Source organism: Sus scrofa, chromosome 1 (genome assembly GCF_054392235.1).
Source record: "Sus scrofa isolate SSC_HxYL_T2T_F1_AM1 chromosome 1, Sscrofa_HxYL_maternal_Yorkshire_Landrace_v2.0, whole genome shotgun sequence".
Classification (NCBI taxonomy): Eukaryota; Metazoa; Chordata; class Mammalia; order Artiodactyla; family Suidae; genus Sus; species Sus scrofa.
The window spans coordinates 66010633-66034764 of NC_139383.1; the positions used below are offsets into that span (position 1 = coordinate 66010633).

At 37.4% G+C, this 24132-nt stretch overlaps 1 protein-coding gene across 8 annotated transcripts in view; it reads right to left on the reverse strand.

The window, feature by feature from the left end:
* Positions 1–6237: 6237 nt before the first annotated feature.
* FBXL4 (F-box and leucine rich repeat protein 4) overlaps positions 6238–24132 on the reverse strand; it is a 63552-nt gene continuing 45657 nt past the window's right edge. For 6 of the 8 annotated variants that reach the window (XM_084959698.1, XM_013992717.3, XM_084959605.1 and 3 more), the window contains exons 7-9: positions 13836–13907; positions 9441–9753; positions 6238–6807 (exon numbers count right to left, since the gene is read on the reverse strand). In XM_084959698.1, the coding sequence (XP_084815824.1) occupies positions 6644–6807; positions 9441–9753; positions 13836–13907 (549 nt within the window). In that variant the 3' untranslated portion in view covers positions 6238–6643. 8 annotated transcript variants of the gene reach the window in all.

Here is a 24132-nt window from a genome sequence, read left to right on the forward strand (position 1 = left end):
TGCTTTCAAACTCTTCCTTAAAAAAAATTTATAGTTAAGACTGCATTCATTCACTTTTCCTAACCCATTGACAAAAATCTTCCTTCCTCAAAAAATGTAGATTTTGACACAATAGCTTTTTTCTCTCAAAATCAAACCACTAATGGTATTCATATGCACAAAACTTTAAGCCGAAAATTCAAACTTACAGGCAAAAATATCAAATACACTCTGCTGTGCCAAAGGAAAAATCTCGGCCTCTATCCAATTTATTAAAAACTATAATATATATATAAAATAAATCACCTCTGATTAATGTTTTATTGCTTTCCTTTTGACTTGTAGCTGTGGCTGTCAATCATCACCTCATTTGTTTATTGACATTAGCGTACTGCTAGAGAACTAGGCTGCAAGTTTAAAACCATAGCTGCCAGAATAGTGTTTTGCCAATAGCTAACTTTCTATTAAGGGTCACTGCCAACATTTTCAGATTGGCTTAGAAAAAAAAGTTTTTATGAAGAAGCAACGTTAAATGTGGGGAAACTAAGATGCAACACTGATAAACGTGTGATAAATGGCTTCAAGAATGAAAATGACTCTGTCACTCATAGGCATGCTTTACTTCTTTAAAGTAAAAAAAATGAAAAACCAAACATTCATTAATAATATACACGGCAACCAAATGCAATTTTTATTGGGTCTCCTTGGTTAGTATTGTTACACTTGCAATTATGAGTTTTCAGTCTCTAAGTTAATGCCTGGGAAACATCAAAAAATAAAAATACTTCTGCACAAAAACTCCTGTTTTTCTTTGCTACATATTGGCTCAAAATGAATCATGCCAGAGGAAAGGAAGTATATTAATTGTCTAAATGTTTTGCTACATGTTGTGTATTTCTAGGGTCTTATTTCAGAGCAATTTAAATTGAGAGGATACTTTAATTATGCTCCCAGAATCAGGGACATATCTTTATTCATTATGAGCCACTGGGAAGATAATTTGTCTTGGCAAAATTTAAGATAATTAAAAAAAAAAAAACCTCAGTTGGCAATGCTAGTAACAATTGGTCATCTGGCTTCAAATTTAATGGGTAGTCTATATTTCTCTCTTATTAAGGGAACACTTGCATACTGTTGTTAGGACTATGAATTGATATGGCCTTTATGAAAAACGGTATGGTGGTTCCTTTAAAAATTATAAGTAGAAATGTTACATGATCCAGCAATCTCATTTCTGGGTATATATCCAAAGGAAATGAAAGAAGGCTCTCATAGAGATATCTGCACACCCACATTCATTTCGGCATAATTCACAAATTCACAATAGCCAAGATATGGAAATAACCTAAATGTCTGTCAATAGATGAATGGATAAAGAAAAAGTGTGTGTGTTTGTGTAAAAGGGAACATTATTCAGCCTTAAAAAGGAAATAATGCTATTTTCAACAAAAATAAATAAACCTGGAGGACATTGTGCTAAGTGAAATAAACTACACAGAAGGACACATTGCAGGATTTCACTCACATGTGGAATCTAAGGTAGTCAAATATAGTCATAGAAGCAGAAAGTATAATGCTGGTTATCAGGGACTGGGGAAAAGGAAATGGGGAGAAGCTGGTCAAAAGTAGATATTTTCAGTTATGCGTGATGAATAAATTCTGGAGATCTAATGTACAACAGTGTGGCTAGAGTTACCAATACACTTGAAATTTGCTAGGGGAGCTCCCATTATGGCTCAGTAGAAACAAACCCGACTAGTACCCATGAGGATGGAGGTTTGATCCCTGGCCTTGATCAGTGGGTTAAGGATCCCGTGTTGCTGGGAGCTGTGGTGTAGATTGCAGATGCGGCTCGGATCCCGCGTTGCTATGGCTGTGGCGTAAGTCAGCAGCTGTAGCTCTGATTCCACCCCTAACCCCGGAACTTCCATATGCCGTGGGTGTGGCCCTAAAAAACAAAAAGAAAAGAAAGAAATTTTCTAAGAGGATAGATCTTAAGTGTCCCTACCAAAAAAAATGTTAACTATCTGAATAGAGAGATAAGTTAATTAACTTGGGTGTGGTGATTTTTTCCCTACAATGTATATGTGTATCAAATTTTCAAATTGTATATCATATATAATCCTTAATTGTCAAATATACTTCAATAAAAAAGAAAAAAAATCCAAAATTCTTGTTATGGTAAAAAGTTTTGTTTTCTCTAAGTCAATAAAACACTGTCCATCATTTTAAAATATAAATGGTAAAATGACAAAGATGAATGCTGAGAACAGATTTATAAAATTAGGAATTGGCCAACCTGGGTTAACTAACTGATTTGAAAACATCCTAGAATAGGAGTCACAAATTCAGTCCACAAGCCAAATCCAGATTGCAACTTAAAAATGGTTTTTACATTTTCTAATGGCTAATAAATGAAAAAAGAATATTTTGAGACAAATGAATTAGGTGAAATCCAACTTTCAGTGTCCAGAAATAGAATTTTATTGGAACGTGGCCACACGTATGCACTTACGTGTCTGCCGCGGCTTCCACACTCCAATGGCAGAGTTGTAGCAACAGAGACCCTGCATGTGCTCTCATTGTATACGTTGCAAATTTCAGTGATGAAATTATTTACTACCAGCACTTTGATGCCACATGTATTTTCCATACCACAATAATTAAAAATTTTCTGTTATCATGCATACCTACTACGTCAGAACAAAAAAAGAGAAAAGTGCAATTCGAGTGTCATGTGTTTAAGGCACAGAGGAGCATAGATTATTTCATTATAAAATTAGAGGCCACAGAGTTCCCGTCATGGCACAGTAGAAATGAACCTGACTAGGAACCATGAGTTCTCGGGTTCGATCCCTGGCCTCGCTCAGTGGGTTAATGATCCAGTGTTGCCGTGAGCTCTGGTGTAGGTCACAGACAAGGCTTGGATCTGGCGTTGCTGTGGCTGTGGCGTAGGCCAGCAGCTACAGCTCCGATTAGACCCCTAGCCTGGGAACCTCCATATGCCACTGGTGTGACCCTAAAAGGACAAAAGACAAAAAAACAAAAAGCAAATTAGAGGCCAAAGCATTGCATTTAACATGCAAGGACACTGTAGCACCTCTGAAAGAATATTATATACATTTAAATTACTAGACTAAGCACTTAGCACAATATTCTCAATTCATAGGAAGGCAATGGTCAGAAAAATTAGAAAACTTAAAACAAGGGATCTCATCACAACAGAATTTCTTTACAAAAATGAAAATAAATCTTCAGTCAAAGTAAGTTTCTGAGTGGTTCATTTATTAGCCAAGCAAGGAAGGCCTTTTAACAACGGTGAGATAATTAAATTGTTTTTGAATCATCAGCTGAGGAAATATGTCCAAAGTAAACTTGCTTAAGACTCTGAAATTAGCTTTCTGGCAAGAACAGTTACTCAGAGTTGAGAACATTGGGAACAATGTCATTAGTCAAAAAAAAAAAAAAAAGAAAGAAAGAAAGAAAGAAAGAAAGAAAAAACCCAACAAGGTGAATGATTCTGAGTGGTTCTCCTTGGCTCTTGATGAGTTATCATGTTACTGATGTTACTGATATTGTCTAGTTATTGTTATTTATTTGATGAGTCAATGCCAAGGTTGACGTGACTGAAGAGTTGGTTTTTGTGAGTAGTCTGCACAGAACACATGAGCATATTTTCTAAGAAGTTAAGAAAACACAAATTCAGTATAACCTGAAGTAGTATCTGCTAAGATGGGTTGCAACTGGTGGTGGTAAAAATATGTGTGGAGCAAAAAAGGCTTAGTCAAATTTACAAACTTTATGAAAATGCAGTGTTTAAAACCTATGATTATTTATTATCATTCATCAGCAAGTACTTTGTGGAATATGTGCAATCTTTTATTATTGAATAGCAGTGTCAATGGTGAACTTCATCTAATCATCACCACTTCTGTCATTTTTCATCAGATATAGAAGTTGAATATCCTGATTTGCCTTCCCACACAACAGTCCGTTGGCTTAGCAGTGGTAGTTTTATCTTGTTTTGTGTTGCTTTTGGCTGCCCTGAGGCATATGGAAGTTCCCAGGCCAGGGATCACATCTGAGCCACAGATGCGATCTATGCTGCAGCTGCAGCGATACCAGATCCTTAACCCACTGTGCCGGGCTGGGGCTCAAACCTGCACCCCAGCACTCCAAGATCTGCTGATCTTGTTGTGCCACAGCAGCAACTCCTATCATGAATTTTTGAGATCAGAGCTGATACCGAGATTTTTCTGATCAAGAAGAAATGCCCCTAACTGCTATAACAGAACGTGAAATGACTTTGGAATTGAGCTTTTGTGGCAGGCTGTTTCAACCAAAAGTTGAAACAACGTAAAACAGTAAGAACAGTTATTCCCACTGCATGTGGGATTCATTGGAATTCAGGGAAAAGCTTCAGATTCAAGGAGAGCTGCAGAGCGATGCCTCTCAAGGGGTAGCCCTCAGATCAGCAGCAGTAGCATCACCTACTATCATTAAAAATGCAAATTCTACTAAATCAAAAGCTGCTGGAGGTGAAGCCAGCAAAATAGTGTAAGTATCTACATTATCTCACTTTCGCCTCTTGACCCACAAAGTCTAAAATATTTACTCCCTGGCCCTTTATGAAAAACATTTGCTGACTTTTGCTCTAAAACCAGATGTTGTAGGGCATGCCAACAGGACAGCAACTCTCTCTCTTGGTTTCTTACAAGGAGGAGACTGGATTAACATTTCAATATTTTGAATGTCACATAGTACCTTCTTTACATTCTATAAGAGGATAAACACAGTACTACTAGTAACGGGCAACATTTACAATTTTAAAATTTGACATACTATATGGCTTAATTCAATAATATATTCTTATTCATTCAGTAACTATTCGCTGAATGCCTACTATTTTCCACATATATAAATTCACTCACTTAAGAACTTCGTGAGAGGTGGAATCCTTTCACATATGTACTGTTGAGGGTATCCTCAAAACTTCCCTAGAGATAGATATCTAGTAACTGTGCTAATTTTTAAACTAAACATGCTTTTTCTTAAATGACTATATCTTATAACAAGAAATTCTAGAATAGTGCTGTCCAGTGATAACCACTAGCCTCAGGTAACTACCGAACACTTGAAATGTCACTAGTATGACTGAAGGGTGGAATTTTTAATAAAGTTTAACTAAAATTAAGCAAAATAGCCACATATGGCTAATGGCTGCCATACTGGACAGCAGAGCTCCACAGGATCACCCTAGGATATGTGGACACTGGAAATGAACACTTTTCCTTGTGTGGGGAAAATAAATTTTGTCACACTATACATTTAATATTAGTTTACTATTCAAAACAGCCCTACCTTTTCATTACACGAAATATTTTCTGTCTACTTTCTTAGCAGCAGAACGAAATCAATTTACTATTTAACAAAACAATGTTTGTTTTGTTTTCTCTACTACAACTGATTTCTATTTATTTAAGGTGCTGGGGTACAGAAACAATAAATAAATAAAATCCGCATATAATTCAGAAGACTTTCCCTCTGGCAAATTTTTAAGGTATCTGCCTAAGAGTTGGAAAGCTATTTCATTTAGTAGTTTACCTCTGGTCCTTGATTATGCCCATTTTTCTTTCTTTCTTTTCTTTTCTTTCTTTTTTTTTTTTTTGCTTTTTAGGGCCACACATGCATGGAAGTTCCCAGGCTAGGGGTCGAATTGGAGCTACAGACGCCAGCCACAGCCACAACCATAGCAACTCGGGATCTGAGCCTCATCTGTGATCTTCACCACAGCTCATGGCAACGCTGGATCCACAACCCACTGAGTGAGGCCAGGGATGGAACCTTCATCCTCATGGATACTAGTCAGATTCATTTCCGCTGCACCACAATGGGAACCATTTTTCTATACTGTTATTATCCACTAGTAAAATAAATTAATATACCATAAGTGGAAAAACCAAAAATTTTCAAGTTGAAGAATATATCAACTTAGAAAAAAAATTATCTTAGGGAGTTATCCTGTGGGCAGTAGGTTACAGATCTGGCATTGTCACTGCAGCAGCTTAGGTCACTGCTGTGGCACAGGTTTAACCCCTGGTCCGGTAACATCTACATGTAACAGGCGTGGCCAAAAAAAAAAAAAGAAATTTTAACAGATGCAAAATAAGATTCTCCAACTGACTCTTCCAATTCTGTACATACCAAATTGAATACTGGCCAGACCATGAGGCTTATTATTAATAAGGCATCCATACATGCAGGTGTGAAAAATTACTTTTATTTAATGTTTTGCATAAATATCATGATACTTTATTGCTCAAAGTGCTCCTTTCAAAATAAGTTAAAATATTTCCATATTACTTTTATTAAACATGTAATTATTGACTAAAGCATAATATCACAGATTAACAAAAGATAAAAATAATATGAGCTACTCACACATTCTTAAAGTGCTTAAAATATTTTGTGATTTACATCATTACAATGATTACAATGTGCTTACATCATTGATTTAATGGACAATTCCATATTTTTCTTTAAAAGCCACTAATGTCTTAATGGGATACAAAGACATTCCCACCATTATAAAAACAAAACAAAACCAACCCGCAAACAAAACCCTACGAAAGCACATTAATTTTATTATAGAACATCTATTAAGTCATTGAGTAAAGCTCTTTTTTATGAACACTTTCGGAAAGCTCACATTGAGTTCTAGCACAGCTCTATTATCAATCTGGGAACAGAAGGACACATCGAGCAAGGAAAGATCTTTACAAGATTCCAGGAGTTTTCTTAAGGATGCTGGACTTACCATTCTTGTTCCTGTTGGGAAAAAAAACAAACAAAACATTATATAAACATTCACATAATGTCCCAATAAAAAGTCCCTTTATTGTTTATTATTTAAAATACACTTAAATAGCCTTTTAAATATTAAAAACATTTCTTAAAACAAAAGACTTCATATTGAAACAGTCCTCTTAAAAAAATACAAACTAAAATTCCCCAGCCAAGTGGGCATCTAGGACCTGAATTTTGTCAATACTCTACCCAGTCTATTTTCATTCCTATCACCCAGCCTTACCGATCAGCTCCTTCAAAGTTTCCTACTTATGTTCACCCCAGTTCAAAATTGCCTGCACATCTCATTTTCCTGAATAATGGGTCAGATCAGGCAGCAATACTTACAGTGATGCAACCTCTAACTCCATTCAGTGCAACTACTGAGCAACTACCCCCTAGAAGCTTCTCTTTCAGACACTGGAGATGCAAAGATGAGTAAGACATGTGTCTGCCTTAAGGAATACGTTGACAAGAGTAGAAAGCAAATAACCACAACACAATTTGATAAGTTTTATAGTAAGTGGTAGGTAGAAAATGGTATTACTGGAAGGATATTGAGTACTATTTAGCCCATGCTAAATCTGAAGAGACTATGGGGTATTCAGATGGAATATAAATCATGGAAATTATGTAAAACACCTGATCCATGGCAGGCACTCAATAAATACCAAATATCACTAGGCTCTAAGATGTCAACTGTTGGAACTACAGCTTTTTTTCTAGAGAGGAAAAAAAAAAAACCACAATCATATTACAAATACATATCTGGGATGGGGATTAAAGTTTCTGAAATGTTAGTCTATACATTTTTTTCTCTGAGAAATCCTTTCTCCCTTCCTTGCCATGGGCTCCAGAAGCTATAACTATACTGCTACTCTGGTTGGGCCTGGCTCCACAATAAATCCATACAGATTCTCCTGGAGATTCAGAACTGGAATTTAGTAAAGCCTCCAGTGCCCATATGATCTCTTGAATTAAAGACATGAAAAAATGGGTCAGGGGAAGCAGAGACGGCTGGCACGATGAGAAAAGAACAAAGCAAAACCAAGGGAGAAGCAGACACAAATGTCTTTGTGAGAGTAGAGCCTCAGAGGGTGGGGGGTCTGGGACAGGTCCTGAGAGTGAGGGGTAGGAAAAGGAAGGAAAAAGAAAAGTTTCCTTGTCTTCTGAGGGTTTTCTAGTCCCTTCTGAGGTCTGACTATAGCCAGCTTCTAGCCAAGGGATCTGAGAGGGACACCTGTATCTTCATTATCACTGTCTTTTTCTTAGGCCCCACATTATCTTGAGTGGGTTTCTGTTATATAAGATCAGAGAACCTCACCTAAGCCACAAGCCTCCGTGGCGTTTTTCATCTAGGGCTGTGACTGTTTTCTATTTGCCAGTCTTGGTCATTAGAATCTGAGCTTCCCGATAATTAGGAGTTCCTAAAGCCTCGGAGAATGCCAAGGAAGGAAGTCAGAGACTGAACATTTAATGAGGCGTAGGTCCCATGTTCTGTGCTCTCAGGGCACTCGTGCTGTTGTTTTTTTGGCCACGGAGGACATAATTCTGGTTTCAGTCAGCTTGCTCCTTTAGGACATGGTCATACCGATCTTATTCACTGACATATCTCTACTGTTTAAAACAATGCCAGACACAGTATGTGCTCAGTAAGTGTGTAAGGAATGAAAGAATGAAGGGATGGTGGTTAATTTCTTAATACCATCACCCTGGTTTAGACCCTCATTAGCTGGATTACTGCCAGTTCGATTATCTGGTTTTTAATCTCTTCCTTCTCCAATTCAACTACTACTCCAGGTTAAGTATTTTTTAAAAATGCAGCTCTAAATACATTACTCATACCCCAAACTAAAATCCAGGAAAAGCTCTTCCTTGTTTAATTTGGTGAGCCCATCCTGGTGTTCAAAACTCCCCATGATAACTTCATTATACCAACATTCTAAATCAAATTAGATTGCTGTTCTCTGAAGATATTCTGTGCTTAAGTCCTATGCTTTTGTTTCATACTACTCATTTTACCTAAAATCCCTCCTCCCCCAATTTCCTGTTCACTTTTCAAGGATATCTGTGAAATATCTATTAGCCTTTTTGATCAAGCTTTTCCTTATTTCTCTGATCATGTATATTCTCTTTTCTTTGCACCCCATCAAAATGGACTTGCTTCTGGTTTGCATTACAGTTATTTATATGCTTATTTTACTCCTTGCTGGTTATCAACTCCCTAAAAGTAGGGAATGTATCTTGCTCAGTTTTGTTGATCAGTAAATATTTTTAGTATGAATAAAATATACCACTTAACATTCATATGTGCTAATCACAAAATGACAAATAAAATAATGATTCTCAGCTTGGTTTCACTGAGAATCCCTTAAAAAAAATTAAGGATTCTCACAGTAAAGGATGAAAAGAAATAAAAAGACAACAATAAGGATAAAGAAAATACAGCATAGTGGTTAGAAGCACAGACTCTTTGTTCAAATCCAGATTCCTTACTAGTCGTGAGCCCTGAGCAAATTACTTGACCTCTTTCAGCCAGTTTCTTCCTCTGTGAAGAGTCTGAGACTAGATTTTAGGTCAAGGCTTTAAAACAAATGTATATATTGTATCCTTACCTAGTATGTCCAGTTGGCGTAATCTGGTACAATTACATGCCAGTTCTTCAATGTCTGTGTCACACACAGACCTGTTAGCTGTTAGGAAGAGTTTCTGCAAGTTCGGAAGCTGGCGGGCCAGTTTGGCAAAGCACCCAGTGCTGCTCTGCAGAGTGGGGCACCAACCAAGGTCAAGTTCTTCCAGAAGCGGACACCCAGAAGCCAGCTCTGCAATCCCATTCTCGGTGATATTCTTACATCTCCACAGATCCAGAGTGCGGAGTTTTTTACATTTGGCTCCTATCACGCTGGCTATCACATCGTAGTCTTCAATCTGGAAGTCACATAATTTCAATCTTTTCCGTTTTAGGCTCAGAAAAGCAAACTTTTCTGAGCATGTTAAAACATTCTTAGTCACCCCTTGTTGTTTGCTTCCATGTAAACACACCCACGTTGTCATTAATATAGTCCTGCCCACTCATCTCACAGATCTGCCATTGTTTCATCAAACAGTGAACATAATCACTGACTTAAAAATCCATTGTGGAGTTCCCGTCGTGGCGCAGTGGTTAACGAATCCGACCAGGAACCATGAGGTTGCGGGTGTGGTCCCTGCCCTTGCTCAGTGGGTTGACGATCCGGCGTTGCCGTGAGCTGTGGTGCAGGTTGCAGACGTGGCTCGGATCACGCGTTGCTGTGGCTCTGGTGTAGGCTGGTGGCTACAGCTCCGTTTAGACCCCTAGCCTGGGAATCTCCATATGCCGCGGGAGCGGCCCAAGAAATGGCAAAAAGACAAAAAAAAAAAAAAAAATCCATTGAACAGAACTCCAGATAGAAGAAGTTAATGAATTAAGTCCCAAAGCAGTCTGAAATCCTTAGTCTCTCGTAAAGAATCTGAGAATCTGAGGATTATGTATTGTTGTTGTGTGCCTCCCATTTTGACCGTGCTGTTGCTGTTCTGATAGGTAAGATCTCCCTGATAAAGCTATGTGCTCTGCTAGGCTCTCAGAGAGCAAGTGAATATGATGATGGTACTAATATGGATACAAGTTTTGAGTTAGAGGAGGCTTTGGGGACGGGATAGACAACACACAACTATTAGACTGTGATACATTAGTTGTCAATTATTGGAGGTGTCCAATGATTTACTTCATGATCACAGGATAGGTTTCTACGAATCAAGGATTGGACATTTCAGTTCATGGGCTTTGTATGCTTTAATAATGTTTCTTTAAATAGATTCTCTGGGGAGTTTCCTTCGTGGTGCAGTGGAAACGAATCCAACTAGGAACCATGAGGGTGCAGGTTCAATCCCTGACCTCGCTCAGTGGGTTAAGGATTCGGTGTTGCTGTGAGCTGTGGTGTAGGTTGCAGATGCAGCTCAGATCTGATGTTGCTGTGGCTGTGGTGTAGGCCGGCAGCTGTAGCTCCAATTAGATCCCTAGCCTGGGAACCTCCATGTGTCGCAGGTGTGGCCCTAAAAAGCAAAAAATAAAAATAATAAATAGATAAATAAATTGTTAGATTATTTGAAGAGTTTCATTTGATTTTGTTATAATCAGGGATCAAAATTATCACTGGAAGTCAAAAGGAAACAAAACAGCAAACATTTTCAATGATTATTTCCTTTTGTTCATTTGTTTATTCATATTTTCATCTATGATGTGCCAGCAATACTCCAGATACTAGGAACAGCAGTAAACCAAAAAAACAAAAACAAAAACAAAAAAAACACGATTGTGTTCACACATTTCTTGGAAAGATAGACAAATAAATACAGACAAATGAGCAAAATAAATTCAGAGACTGGTAAGTGAATACAATAAAAGAGGGCGATGTTAGAGTGATCAGGGTCAGGAAGCAAGGGAGGGAGTGGTGGTTGCTAGGAGCTCTGGGAATGAACTTGGCACATTCAAGGAACAGAAATAAGATGGGTATGGCCCAAAGGGAGTGAGGGAGAGGCCTGGCCTTTGCCAGGGAGCTAGCAGAGGCCAGGCCATCAGGCCGTGAAGGACTTTGGATTTTTAATTAAAATAGTAAGAAGATCAATGGAGGATCTGAAACAAATATGATTTACATTAAAACAAAACCTGCTCTGGCTTCGGTCTGGAGGATGGTCTGGGGTGGGTAAGGACAGAAGAGGAAGCCCAGTGAAGAGGCCTGCCCTAGCTTAGAGGAGAGGTGCTGGGGCTGGGATTCAGGTACAGCAGTGGAGTTGAGAAGGGGACAGAATAGGGGCTATATTTTGAGTCAGCACCAAAGAGCTGATGGATGAGATATAATGGTGATGATTTCTAAGGTTCTTCAGAAACTATGGCTGACAGAATCACACAGAAGACCATGAGAAATGGCTTTGGGGAGAGTGAGTGGACCCAAACAACAGAGAACTGTAGCTTCGAGACTTAGTGCAATCAGTTAACATCTTTAGAAAGAAGCAATGTTTTAAACTTTCCAAAACCCATGATTCTGATTGATGTTATTTTGATAGTCAAAAATAAAATATCAAATGAATTATCCTGGCTTTTGCTCAACTAACAGGAAGGAAACTGAAATAAACATGGTACTAAAGTGTCAAGCAAGAGCTGTGTGCATTACTGTACAGGTAAACCCAGGTTTGCTGTGAAGTAAGAATAGTATTTCTACGACAAGTACAAAATGTTTCATTCATCACATTAGTAGTAGTATCAGCAATGTGAGCAGCATTTCTGAACTTCAAATGTCAAGTCCTTAAAACCTCATTTCCTGGCAAGCAGATATCAATGCTAACAATATTAGTAACTACATACTTTAATTTAAAAATAGCCTATTGTTCCCATAATATGTATTAATAGATGTAATATGGAAAAATGGATTCAATAGTCAGGCAAAGTTGGAAAACACTGGTTTAATCAAAGGCAAACAGTTTCTTTATGGCAGGACATACCATTAAAAACTCCAGGAGGAGGATACAGGAGCATCGTGTTCTAATTTTGACCCAGAATTCCTACTCCCATTACTTCCCCCCAACAACACACATCTTTTTACATTGAATATCTTTTAGGACTAATGTTCCATAGGACAACTCTGGAAAATGCAACTACACCTAACTCCAATTATAAGCATAATAATCCCATTTGGAAAGTGTCTGTGACCTAAGGCCTCCTTTTCTAGAGGATGCTGCTCTAGTTTAGGCAAAGGCAATTAGCGGGCAGAATAAGGTACCCCTAGTCAAAGTTAAAAGAGGGTCCTCACCAACCTAAAGGCGGCAAATTGGCAATAAGCAAAGACTCAAGTGGTAGTAACTGGCTGGAGTGTTGTCACGGAAAGAGCCATGGAATGTCACTGAGCCCATCTGGAAGAGCCACTAGAAGGACCCATCAGAAGCCCAGGAAATGGCTCACTAAGGTTAAAAAGTTGACCAGAAGTAAGGAAAACCTCATGCTGAGTTAGTGGGTTTCCGAGATTTTTTCCAGAGACAGGGATGGGCCGGAGCCTAACAAACTTCTCTGACCTTGCGTCCATTAGGTCTTCCTAATGCGTGGATGCAAAATTGGAATGGTTTAGGGTCTTCTGAATTTGCTTGTGGGTGGAAGGGGGTAAGGGAGTGCAGAGGAAAGGACTGCTCTATGGGCAATTCTATAGGGAGATGCAGTTCCTGTGAGTGTGCTTGCATGCTGAATACACATGCACACACACATGCATGTACATGCACACACACACACACACACACCCCAAGAGTTCTGTCGTCCCTCCTTTGAGTCTCAGTGTTATTTATAAATCATGTAATTTAGCTGAAAAACATTTAATTTATCCCATGAGCTCCTTCAATGACAGAAAATTATAAACTTAAATCTGAAAGGACTTGAAAGATTATTTATTCCAAGAGTCCCTAAGCTTTTGGATTTCATCAATCAGTAACATTTCAAAAAAATTTCAGTCCCAACATAGGATGTCTGTCCATCTTTTTATCTTATCCAGTAAGGACAGTAAAACAAACAAAATAAGCCAATCTACTATCATCATTTCTAAAAAATCATCTCAGAACTCAAAAACTAAATTTAGCATTGTGGAAAACTTAACTGAACTACTGGTATTTGGTTATGATTGATATATTATTTTGTAAAGAAGCCCAGAAAGGAAAATAGCCTGTCTGAGAGAACGTCTGGTTTGAGGCAGAACCAAACTCTTTCCATGTACTATTCTTTCCTTGTTTTCACAGATAAATAATGTCCATGTTCTGATAAGCAGTTATTTGTTGCAAAGAAAAACTTCTCAATTTAAGAAAAATGTTGGAAAGCAGGATACACAGTAGTTAACCATAAATCTGAAAAGCTGTGGTTGGGTATGGGCTGGGTGTGGGATAGGTCAGGATAAAATTCACCCCTCGGAAGAAAAAGAGAACCAGCAATTGAGTATAAAGAATTTTCAAATACTTACCATGACACAACTACCCAAACTGAGGTGCTGAAGCTCTGAGCAGAAGTTCAAAATGCTGAGCAGGCCTGTTTGCTGCCATCAGGAACCACATCAGAGGCAAATAAGGAAAGCGAAAGAAAGCAAAACGAAGAGAAGAGGTCAATTAGACATTAAAGGCTGTCACTGCTTCTCCTGAAACAGAGCTCAAAACCGAGGTTAGAGACACCACAAATGCCATTTAATGAGTCCCCGGGTGCTCCCACCATTGATTGGCTTGGAGTCAAGGTAATCATTACTCGTCTCCATGTAGGTCGTCACTTGGTGTATGATTTTGCATGCCCTCAAAGATACCTGTATTCCCCATGACCTCTCAGCTCATTTCCCAAAGCTAAGCAGTTTGAAAGTCTGGTGAAGACTGAACAGGACAGGCTAAACAATCCCTCCCTCCAAAAAAAAAAGGAAAAAAAGAAAAAGAAAAAGAAAAAAAAAAACCCCACAGAGGGCTGGTGACACTGTAGCACGGCGGCAGCTCTGACATTCCCCGATCAGCTGCAGCCTGATGGAACTGCCAATAGCTACCCCAAATCAGGACTGAGCTGGTGACTTTAATGTCAAAGGATTCTCTTTGCTGACAAGGATCCCAACAACCATTGAGCACCTGTCAAAGGCAACATGCTGAGTGAAACAAACATAATGGACACTTTCTAGTCATGTTCCTGCCATTTAAGCCCATCCATCCTGTGCAATGAAAACGGTCTCACCACTAAAGAAACCCAAAGGTGTGCTGGACTGCTACATAATCATGGTTCCTGAAAGAGCTCTAAACAGGCATAACTTCCCTTGATGACATGCCCGCCATGAAAAATTTAAAAACAAAAGGCAAAACTTTCAGATTTCTAGTTTTTCTTTTATGAATTAAAAAACAAATGCAACTCAAACATGTGGCAAAATTTCTTTCTAAACCTTTGAGCTAAATAAATCATATCTAACAAAATTAACATGATGTTATACAACCTCTTTAATCTGTTCCAAGTGTTCAGAAATGGAAAAATATCAATTGTGGAGGAGGTGAAGAATATGCCAATGACAATACAAAACATTTATTTGAAGCAAAGTAAAATAGTAAGTCCTAGAGTGATATTAAGTTTAAGGCTAACTGTTTCACTGTTGTGTATTTTTAAAAATTTAAGCCTAAAAAAGTTAATATTGATTTTATGCTTAAGTTTCAATGCAACTTATAACACTTACAAGACAATGCCATGTAGCTCTCAGAATGTCGACATCAGAAGAACTTTACAAAGAAAAGTTAATTTTCAGATACTTTCTAACACTTTGCTACTTTAACTTGCTGGTGGGAAAATGGCACTAGGTTTGTTTTTATCAAAATACCAGATCTTGTAACAAGGTTGTTTTATAAGATTTCACCAGAGCAAGATCCAGGACATATTAGAGAATTTTTAGAGAGGATCCCATATATTTTTGTGGATAAGAAATTTTAAGTTAAAATAATACACACACACACACACACACACACACACACACACACTTCATTCATGATTCATGGAACTTGTTTGGTAATTTACTTTTAAATTACTTAAAATGAAGAGTCTCAAATACTCAGATAAGTACAGAATCCAAGATAATGAATATCTCTGTAGTCACAATTCAGATTTATCAAATCTTAACATTTTGCCCTTCTTGGCTTATCCTGCTCTATTTGTGTGGTCCTCCATCCATTCACATACATTCTCAGAGGTGACCTTCATCATGACTCAGTGTTTAAAAACATGCTTCAAAATTTTATAATTTTATTACACATCATGGATCTCTAAGTAGCATATATTGTTCGACATGGTTTTTATATAAATGGGATTATAGTGGACATCTACTTCTGCATCTCCCTCAACCGTGGTTGTGAGGGATCCGTCCACATTGATACAGCTTTAGTTCCCTGACTCTTTAATTGCTGTGTATTAATCCATTACACAAATATATTGCAATGTACACTCTCATTTGATGAATATTTGGTTTAAAAGTTTACCATAACAAAGAACGCTATAATAAACAGTCTCATACATAGTTCTGTGTACATTTATAGAAGAATAGACCAGAAGAAGGAATTTCCAGGTGTTTAGGTAGGCTTCCATTTTATTGGATTTTGCAAAATAGCTCTACTGAGTGCTTGTATCAACTGATCCTACCACCAGCAGTCTAAGTGTTGGGTCCCCACTTCTTTATCAATGGATAGGATAGTCTTTTCAGTACAGTCGTTCAAATGTCTGCCTATCTGATGAGTATGGAATGGTGTAATCTGCATTAGTATGATTGCTAGTGAGGTTGAAGATTTTTCATATGTTTATTTCCTGGATTTCCAATCAGTTCTTTTTCACAACAATTGTTTTTGCTGTTTTAGCCTATCCATGTTCCATCAATTCTTGTTCTATTTAAAAAGATGTGTTCGGAGTTCCCGTCGTGGCGCAGTGGTTAACGAATCCGACTAGGAACCATGACGTTGCGGGTTCGGTCCCTGCCCTTGCTCAGTGGGTTAATGATCCGGCGTTGCCATGAGCTGTGGTGTAGGTCGCAGACGCGGCTTGGATCCCGCATTGCTGTGGCTTTGGCATAGGCTGGCAGCTACAGCTCCGATTAGACCCCTAGCCTGGGAACCTCCATATGCCGCGGGAGCGGCCCAAGAAATAGCAAAAAGACAAAAAAAATAAAACTAAAAATAAAAAAATAAAAAGATGTGTTCATGTATTTCTTTGACCTTCTATTCCCTTGACCTCACTCTTCTATTCTTCCCTGAGGGTCCTGCAGATTTCTCCCATCCAGAACTAGGGCTTCTACTGAAGGTGCAGTGGTCCTGGGGATATTGCTGAACCAGGAGGAGGCTTGGCTCAGTTCTGACCATGAGGTGCAGCCAGTCCAGGTCACTATATACTTTTTTTTTTTTTCTCATTTTTATTTTATTTTTTTTATATAGTGATTTTTATTTTCTTCCATTATAGCTGGTTTACAGTATTCTGTCAATTTTCTCCTATATACTTTTTGACATAACTACCCCAGTCCAAATCCCTCCATTTTCTAAGATTTCCACCCAACCCCTGGGGTTACTGGGATAGCCATCTAACACGGTCGAAGCAACTACCCCCATTCCGGGAGAGTAAGATTCTCTTGATGCAGTTTGAGATGAACTCCCTGTTGAATAAGTTCTTATAGTTAAAAATAAGAGTAACTAATACAACACTGGAAATCAACTATACTCCAATAAAATAAAATAAAATAAAATACAAGAATAAGACAAAAAAATACTTGTCAAGAGCACCACAATAACCTGTCTGGACTGTTCCTTAGAGGAGCCATATCTATTGCTTCCTATTTTAAAGACTGTAACTTTAAGACAGACTTAACTCATTTTTGAATTAACATTCTCATAATTATACATATATAGAAAACATCTGTGTAAAGGTCGATGTATTCTGGAGGAATTTCAAGTCATAGAAGAGGAATCCATGGCCTATTATACTTATTCAGGCAAATATTTTACAATAACTTACACAGTCTGCACATTCAATTGAGAATTTAAAAGTAATGTATAGTAGAGGGAATTATTATTCTTCATTCCTACCTCAAAAAAGGAACTAATGTAGAACATAAGAGATTGATGCTGAATGATATCATGCATCTTTGCTAAATAAGAGATGTGAGACCAAGATATGAGGGGACAAGAATGACCTTGGAAGAGATGCTGTGAGGAATGTAACAAGGAGTCAAACAGAAATAAATAAAGGGATTGACAGGTAGCACTGATGTGAGCAAGCACAAGTTAACAGTTTCCTGACTTTCTCTCCAGCAGAGTTCAGATAAGCCAGAGACTGTGGGGTACCCAGGTTTAGAGCACACATGCGTAGATCTGCTTACAATCTCTCCAAATCCAGTTATCCCATTTCCTCCTAGAATACCTTGAGATTCTTCTTTATCTATGCTATTAGTATTCAGAGTTAAAGTACTACTATTGATACTAAAGCCAAAAGGAGAAACCGACTTTTCACTTCCAGACATAAAACGACCTGATTTTAGAGAGAACACAGAATCAATGATTTAGAGCAAGAGGTGATAAAATACTGTCCATGGGCCAAATTCGGCTCATGGGCTGTTTCTATAAATAAAGTTTTATTGGATCATTTGGCACACTTATTCATTTATGTTTTGTCTACAGCTGTTTTCACTCTACAGAAGCAGGGCTGAGTAGTTATGAAGGACCATAAGGCCTGCAAGGCCTAAAATATTTACTATCCAGTCTTTCACAGACAGTTGGCCCATCCAGCTTAAAACAATTTTACCTTAATGAGTACCTGCAGCACTTATACACACAAATAGATGGACTAGAGCTATATTAAGCATACTACAAAAAAGGCATTTGGAAATTAAAACTGAACAATTTTATGAACCTCTCATTCAAGACTTAATATATCTTTTAGGTCCCCAAGTTGACAAATTCTGCTGCTTAGTTCTGTAAAACTCAAGAGAAGCACAAGAATAGTTCTATAAAATTACAATACAATTTAAATGGTTAGCAGCTTTAATAATGCAAGGCAGCAGATTCATTTTTAAAAGAGTTTGCCATTTTTAAAAAAAGGCCAAACATATTTAAATCACTGTGGAAAGGGAGTCACTAAGAAGTGACTGGATCCATATTAATTTCTTCTACAGAATTATCAAAACATTCTCTAGGTGAATGCTGCTATCTGGTAGTAAGATTTACGTTCATAAAGAAAGAATCCTTTTGCATTCCACATAAAATCTACCTACTAGCCCTGTTTAGCAACTTCAAAATCCAATGGATAACTATAAGTTACAGAGAATTATTATTGCCTCTATTGGTTATAAGGAAATTTATTGAGGTAAAAGAAGGCAGGAATGCAAATTTTCATTGATAGTTTTTAAGAGATGCTAACCATAAAGTTTATAACCTTCTATCCTCCAGACTTCTAAACTGCTAAGCAAAAATACTTACTAAAATAACTGTTTATTATACTCACGTATGTTTTAGACAGTTCAGATGTACATCTTAGTAGAGCTATATTTATGCATACCATGTACATTTTATAATATAATGAGACCTTAAATGAGCCACTATGCAATATTGTGTTCACTACTTCACATGAATATAGGCTCACAGTTATTATAACTAGTTAATAATTTTTACAATTAAAATTTTTTCAGTTAAAAATTGTTGCTCATCTTTAATAAAGAATACAATCCTTACTTGTGACACTCTTGGTATAGGAAGGTAGGATGCTAAATCAGTACTTTCTACTCTAAAACATGATTCCTAGAACATGTATTAAAGAAACATATCACAAGTTTATACAACACAGGCATACACTAGCTAAAATATAGAGGTTGGTGACATGACCAGATCACAAGTGTACTTTCACTGAAGATATATTTCAAACACATCAGAGCTGTATCTCAAGTAATGAGATGGGATTTTATAAAAGTATATTCACTAACTGAAAGTTTATAAATTCATATAACAGGAGTTCTCCTTGTGGCTAAGCAGAAACAAACACAACTAGTATTCATGAGGATGTGCGTTCAATCCCTAGCCTGGCTCAGTGGGTTAAGAATCTGGTGTTGTCCTGAGCTGTGGTGTAGGTCACAGACAAGGCTTGGATCTGGCATTGCTGTGGCTGTGGCATAGGCCAGTAGCTACAGCTCCAATTCAACCCCTAGCCTGGGAACTTCCATATGCCATGGGTATGGCCCTTAAAAAAAAGCAAAAAAGAAATAAATTTACATAACAAATACCACCAAAGAAATCCTAAGGACACAATCACTCAATTATTGCAATTTAAGATACACATATATGTATGAATTTCTAGTGTTCCAATCTCAACATATTTGGGGAAGGGATATATAGAAGCTGAAATATTTGAAGAACTATCAAAAGTACCTGAAACTATATTTAGAAATAAATAATTATCATTCCAGAATACTTAAGTTTAATTACTTTATAAATATTTAGTATGAACCATCTACTATAAATTGTTCTCTTTTATACATATTAAATATACAATACGGTATAATTTATATACTGATACATAATCACAACCTGAAAATAATATTGTCTTTTATAGCTTAAACTTGAATGTCAGCACTGAGGTAGAAAAGTTAGACTTTTTCTCTAAAACGAGAATGTTCAAGATTAAAATTGACATAAATTAATAAAGCCCTTATACATGCCTTTGAGGAAAAAAAGGAAAGTTCTCTAACCCCAACTGTAGACCTATCCTAAACTACAGACTCTGAAATTTCAGTATAAGGTTCAAATAAAGTGTTAAATTCCAAAAAGCCATGTATGTGAAAGAACAAAACCTAAGTCACACACACTTTCCTTGCCCTGTAGTCTCATTTCAAAACCTATTTTTACCATTGTAGTGGATCTCTTCTATAATAATACAGTTGAATATATCTTTGCTAACAGATGACTAAACTGATCAATTTCCATATCAACCCATGATGGATGATGGCAGAGATCTGCAGCCAGAAAGTCACGGCAATTTGCACTCCAGCTGGACTTGACTGTAACCTTATTACCTCTATAAAAGAAAGAATTGTTGATCAGAGGCATAAGGGATGGACTGTCAAAAGAGCATATAAGAAGAGTCTGAAGCATATGTTAGTTGACATTGTTCATCTAAATGATGCTCAGCTGAAGAGGGTGCACTGATCCAAAGGCTAGCTTCTCCCACTTCTCCACACTATTATATATAAAATTGATAACCAACAAAAACCTATTGTGTAGCACAGGGAAATATACTTAATATCTTATAGTAATCTATAGGGGAAAAGAATCTGGAAAAGAATATATATATATATATACATACACACACACAAACACACACACATATACTAAATCACTTTGCTGTGTACCTGAAACTAACACATTGTAAGTCAACTATACTTCGATAAAAAAATTTTTAAACACTAAAAAATTTTTTTGAAATGTTAAAAAAACCACATCTTTCCTTCCTGTTATAATGACGGTATCAATCTGTTTTGTGCTGATGGCATTTAAGCACTTAAGTCACATAACTAACACTCCCTGTTTTCATTCTAAACTCACCAAACAGGTCCTATTACTATAATTTGGTTTCCTTTATGATATGCCAACATCAAGAGCATGTGTTAATCAGCTGTCTCTAAAGAATGTGTCTTTTCCAGGTAGACTTCTTATACTTGGCATGCTGGTCACTGTCATGAATGTGGATGATAGTACCTAAGAGGCTTCTCAACTGTGAATAAACCACAGCCTATCCTGCAGATCTCACACACTCAATCCCACCGTAATCCTCGTATTCCCACTGGAACTTTTACAAAGCTATTCAAGACAGAAAACAAGTAGAGACATATTCTTACGTGAAGACATACATTAAAGACATTTAAATGTTTGTTAGTTTCAGAGTTCCTGTTGTGGCCTAGAGGTAACAAACCCAACTAGCATCCATGAGGAGTCAGGTTCAATCCCTGGCCCCTCTCAGTGGGTTAAGGATCCAGCATTGCCAAGCTGTGGTGTAGGTTGCAAAAGTGGCTCAGATCTGGTCTTGCTGTGGCTGTGGCGTAGGCTGAAGGCTACAGCTCCGATTCAACCCCCTAGCCTGGGAACTTCCATATACCGTGGGTGCAGCCTTAAAAAGACCAAAAAACCCCAAAGTTTGTTAGTTTCAGTATATAATAATATACTAAAAGTTATTCAAATCTTGATTCTTGATTCTATTTAAGAACAAAGTAATTATTAATGCCTTTTGTTTTATATGTTATCTAGCTAAATGAATCTGTCTGCAATGGGTCTGAATTTCAGGTGACAGCTAACAACAGCCTGCATTAGTCAATTTAGGTGACCAAAGCAGGTTCTCGCTACTTCAAGTCCTCCTCTTGAACTTAGTACTCAGCACTGGCTCTGGTGAGAGGCCATCCCTCTCCTGGAGTCTGTTAGCTGCACTGGCTCTACTAAAACAAAAGCCACCCATGCTTCTACTTAACAATATACAAGAATGTGTTCTTTAAATTAAGAATGCAATCAGGAAAACACTATTATCTATGTTTCAGAAAGTGCATTCATGGCACTCAATCAAATCATACTATTTTTAAAAGACAGTTTATGTATCTTTTGTAGGAAAGCCCAGGTGCTTGCATCAACAGACGGGGAAGGGGGGTATTATGCCTTTTTACTGATGCATCCACTCTGCTGAAGAAACTGGCACAGAAAAAAAGAAAACAGGAGGAGAGTTGTTGGTATCCAACAGAAGTAAAGACCAAAGACTTTTGCTGTCTCCTAGTTCATGAAGATGAAGGCAGTGGGATCCTTGAAACTGTCGTCTCAGCCTAGTAGGCCAAGTAAACAGTTGCTGAACCATACTTACGGATTACTGTCATATACTAGTCCCCTACAATACCTATAATCAGTTTTTTCACTTCTTCAGATTCTTTCAATTTATGCTCTATCATTCTTGAAGTGAGGCAATCAAAACTGGATGCAGGTGTTCCATTTATAACTCCAACTTTTAAAAAACACTCCTGGTTTTCTGTCTGCTGCTAAGCAACAGAATGACATTCTTACTGAGCTACCTAACATGCCCCATCTCACCCCCCATTCTTGATATTTTTTTCCCAAACAAAGAAAAGGTAAACAGCCTCAAACTTCCAACACAATCCAGATTGTTTTAGACAATGTGGAAGACTTCTCTTAAAGTCACTTTTTTATGCAATATGTTAAAAAGTTATCCTAGGCCATCCTTTAGAAGTTGCATAAGTTTGCTAGAACTGTCATGACAAAGTGCCATTGACGAGGTTGCTTAAACAAGAGAAATTTATTTTTTCACAACTCTGGAGGCTAGAATTCTGAGATCAAGGTGTCAGCAGGGTTCATTTTTTGTAAGGCCTCTCCTCTTGGCTTGAAATTGGCCATCTTCTTCCAGTATTTTCATATGGTCTTCCCTCTGTGTGTTTCTGTGTCCTAATCTCCTCTTCTCATAAGGACACCATTCATATTGGATTTGGCCCCACTCTAATTACCTCATTCAATTTTAATTACATCTTCAAAGACCTTATCTCCAAAGACTATCACATTATGAGGCACTGGGGTCAGGACTTCGACACATGAATTTGGGGGAAACACAATTTAGCCCGTGGCACAAATATTTAAGAAGAAGTTGTAGATATATGCCACTTTAGGAGTAAAGGAGAATTGTATCTTCTATCTACTTTCAAATGGTGCAGGAAAAAAAAAATACATACATACAGTAGGGGAATCTACTTTTTATGCAACTTTTCTGTAAGTCTAAAGTTATTTCAAAATAAAAGGTTATTCCTTTTAAGTGTTTAAAAGTGTACTTAATAAGTTAAATTTCCACAGCCCTTCTCTTATGAAAATACATCACCATGTATGGCTGAAGAAGTACCTGCCATGAGTATTTATCATATATAATAAGAATCTTGCAAATAGAGATGAAAAGAATAACTAACACCTACTCTCACTGGACTAGTGTAAAGGATTAAATAATATGCAAAATGTCTAGGATAGCAACCAGAATACATCAGTAAGTTTTCTCAAACTTTGGGACTAAAACTCAGGTCTCCAATATCCTCCAAAGCTTTATTCACTATTTATACAGATTTGCTTTCAAGTCTTATTAAAATGGCATACACACATTTTGTTTATTAATGTAAATTACATAGGTACATAAGATATAATTTAACTACATCATAAATCTGACCTCTCTGAAGATAATATGCTATAATACAGTTAATATTTTATATTACCAACTTTTATTTATTTTATAATTGTGCACCACTTAGGAGAAGAAGGGTAAAAGTACCACTGGATAATCTGTATTCCTTTAGACAACAACAACAACAACCCCTTTCCCAGGAAGTTCTTCTTCTCCCCATACATTTTCTTAGAGCAAACAGAGGCATCTGAAATCAACAGCTGTTCTTTCATTTCAAAACACTTTATAACATCTGAATATTCTGCCAATGAGTATGTAGAAGGTTCAGAGACAAGCCAATCCTCCAAATCTTGTCTCCTCACTCTATTTTCTCTCATCTGCCAACATCATTGAGTGCGGGACTGAAAGGGTGCATGTATGAAAGGGAAAATGGGGTGAGAGAATGCTTTGCTTATGTTACAAGGGAGGTGCTTACAGATGGATACCAATACCAGTGCTGTGGCTTCTGTTTGTTTTAAAAGAGACCAGTTGATTGTGTTGTCTTTTCCCTTTATTCTCTGAGTTACTTAGTGCCCATGTGG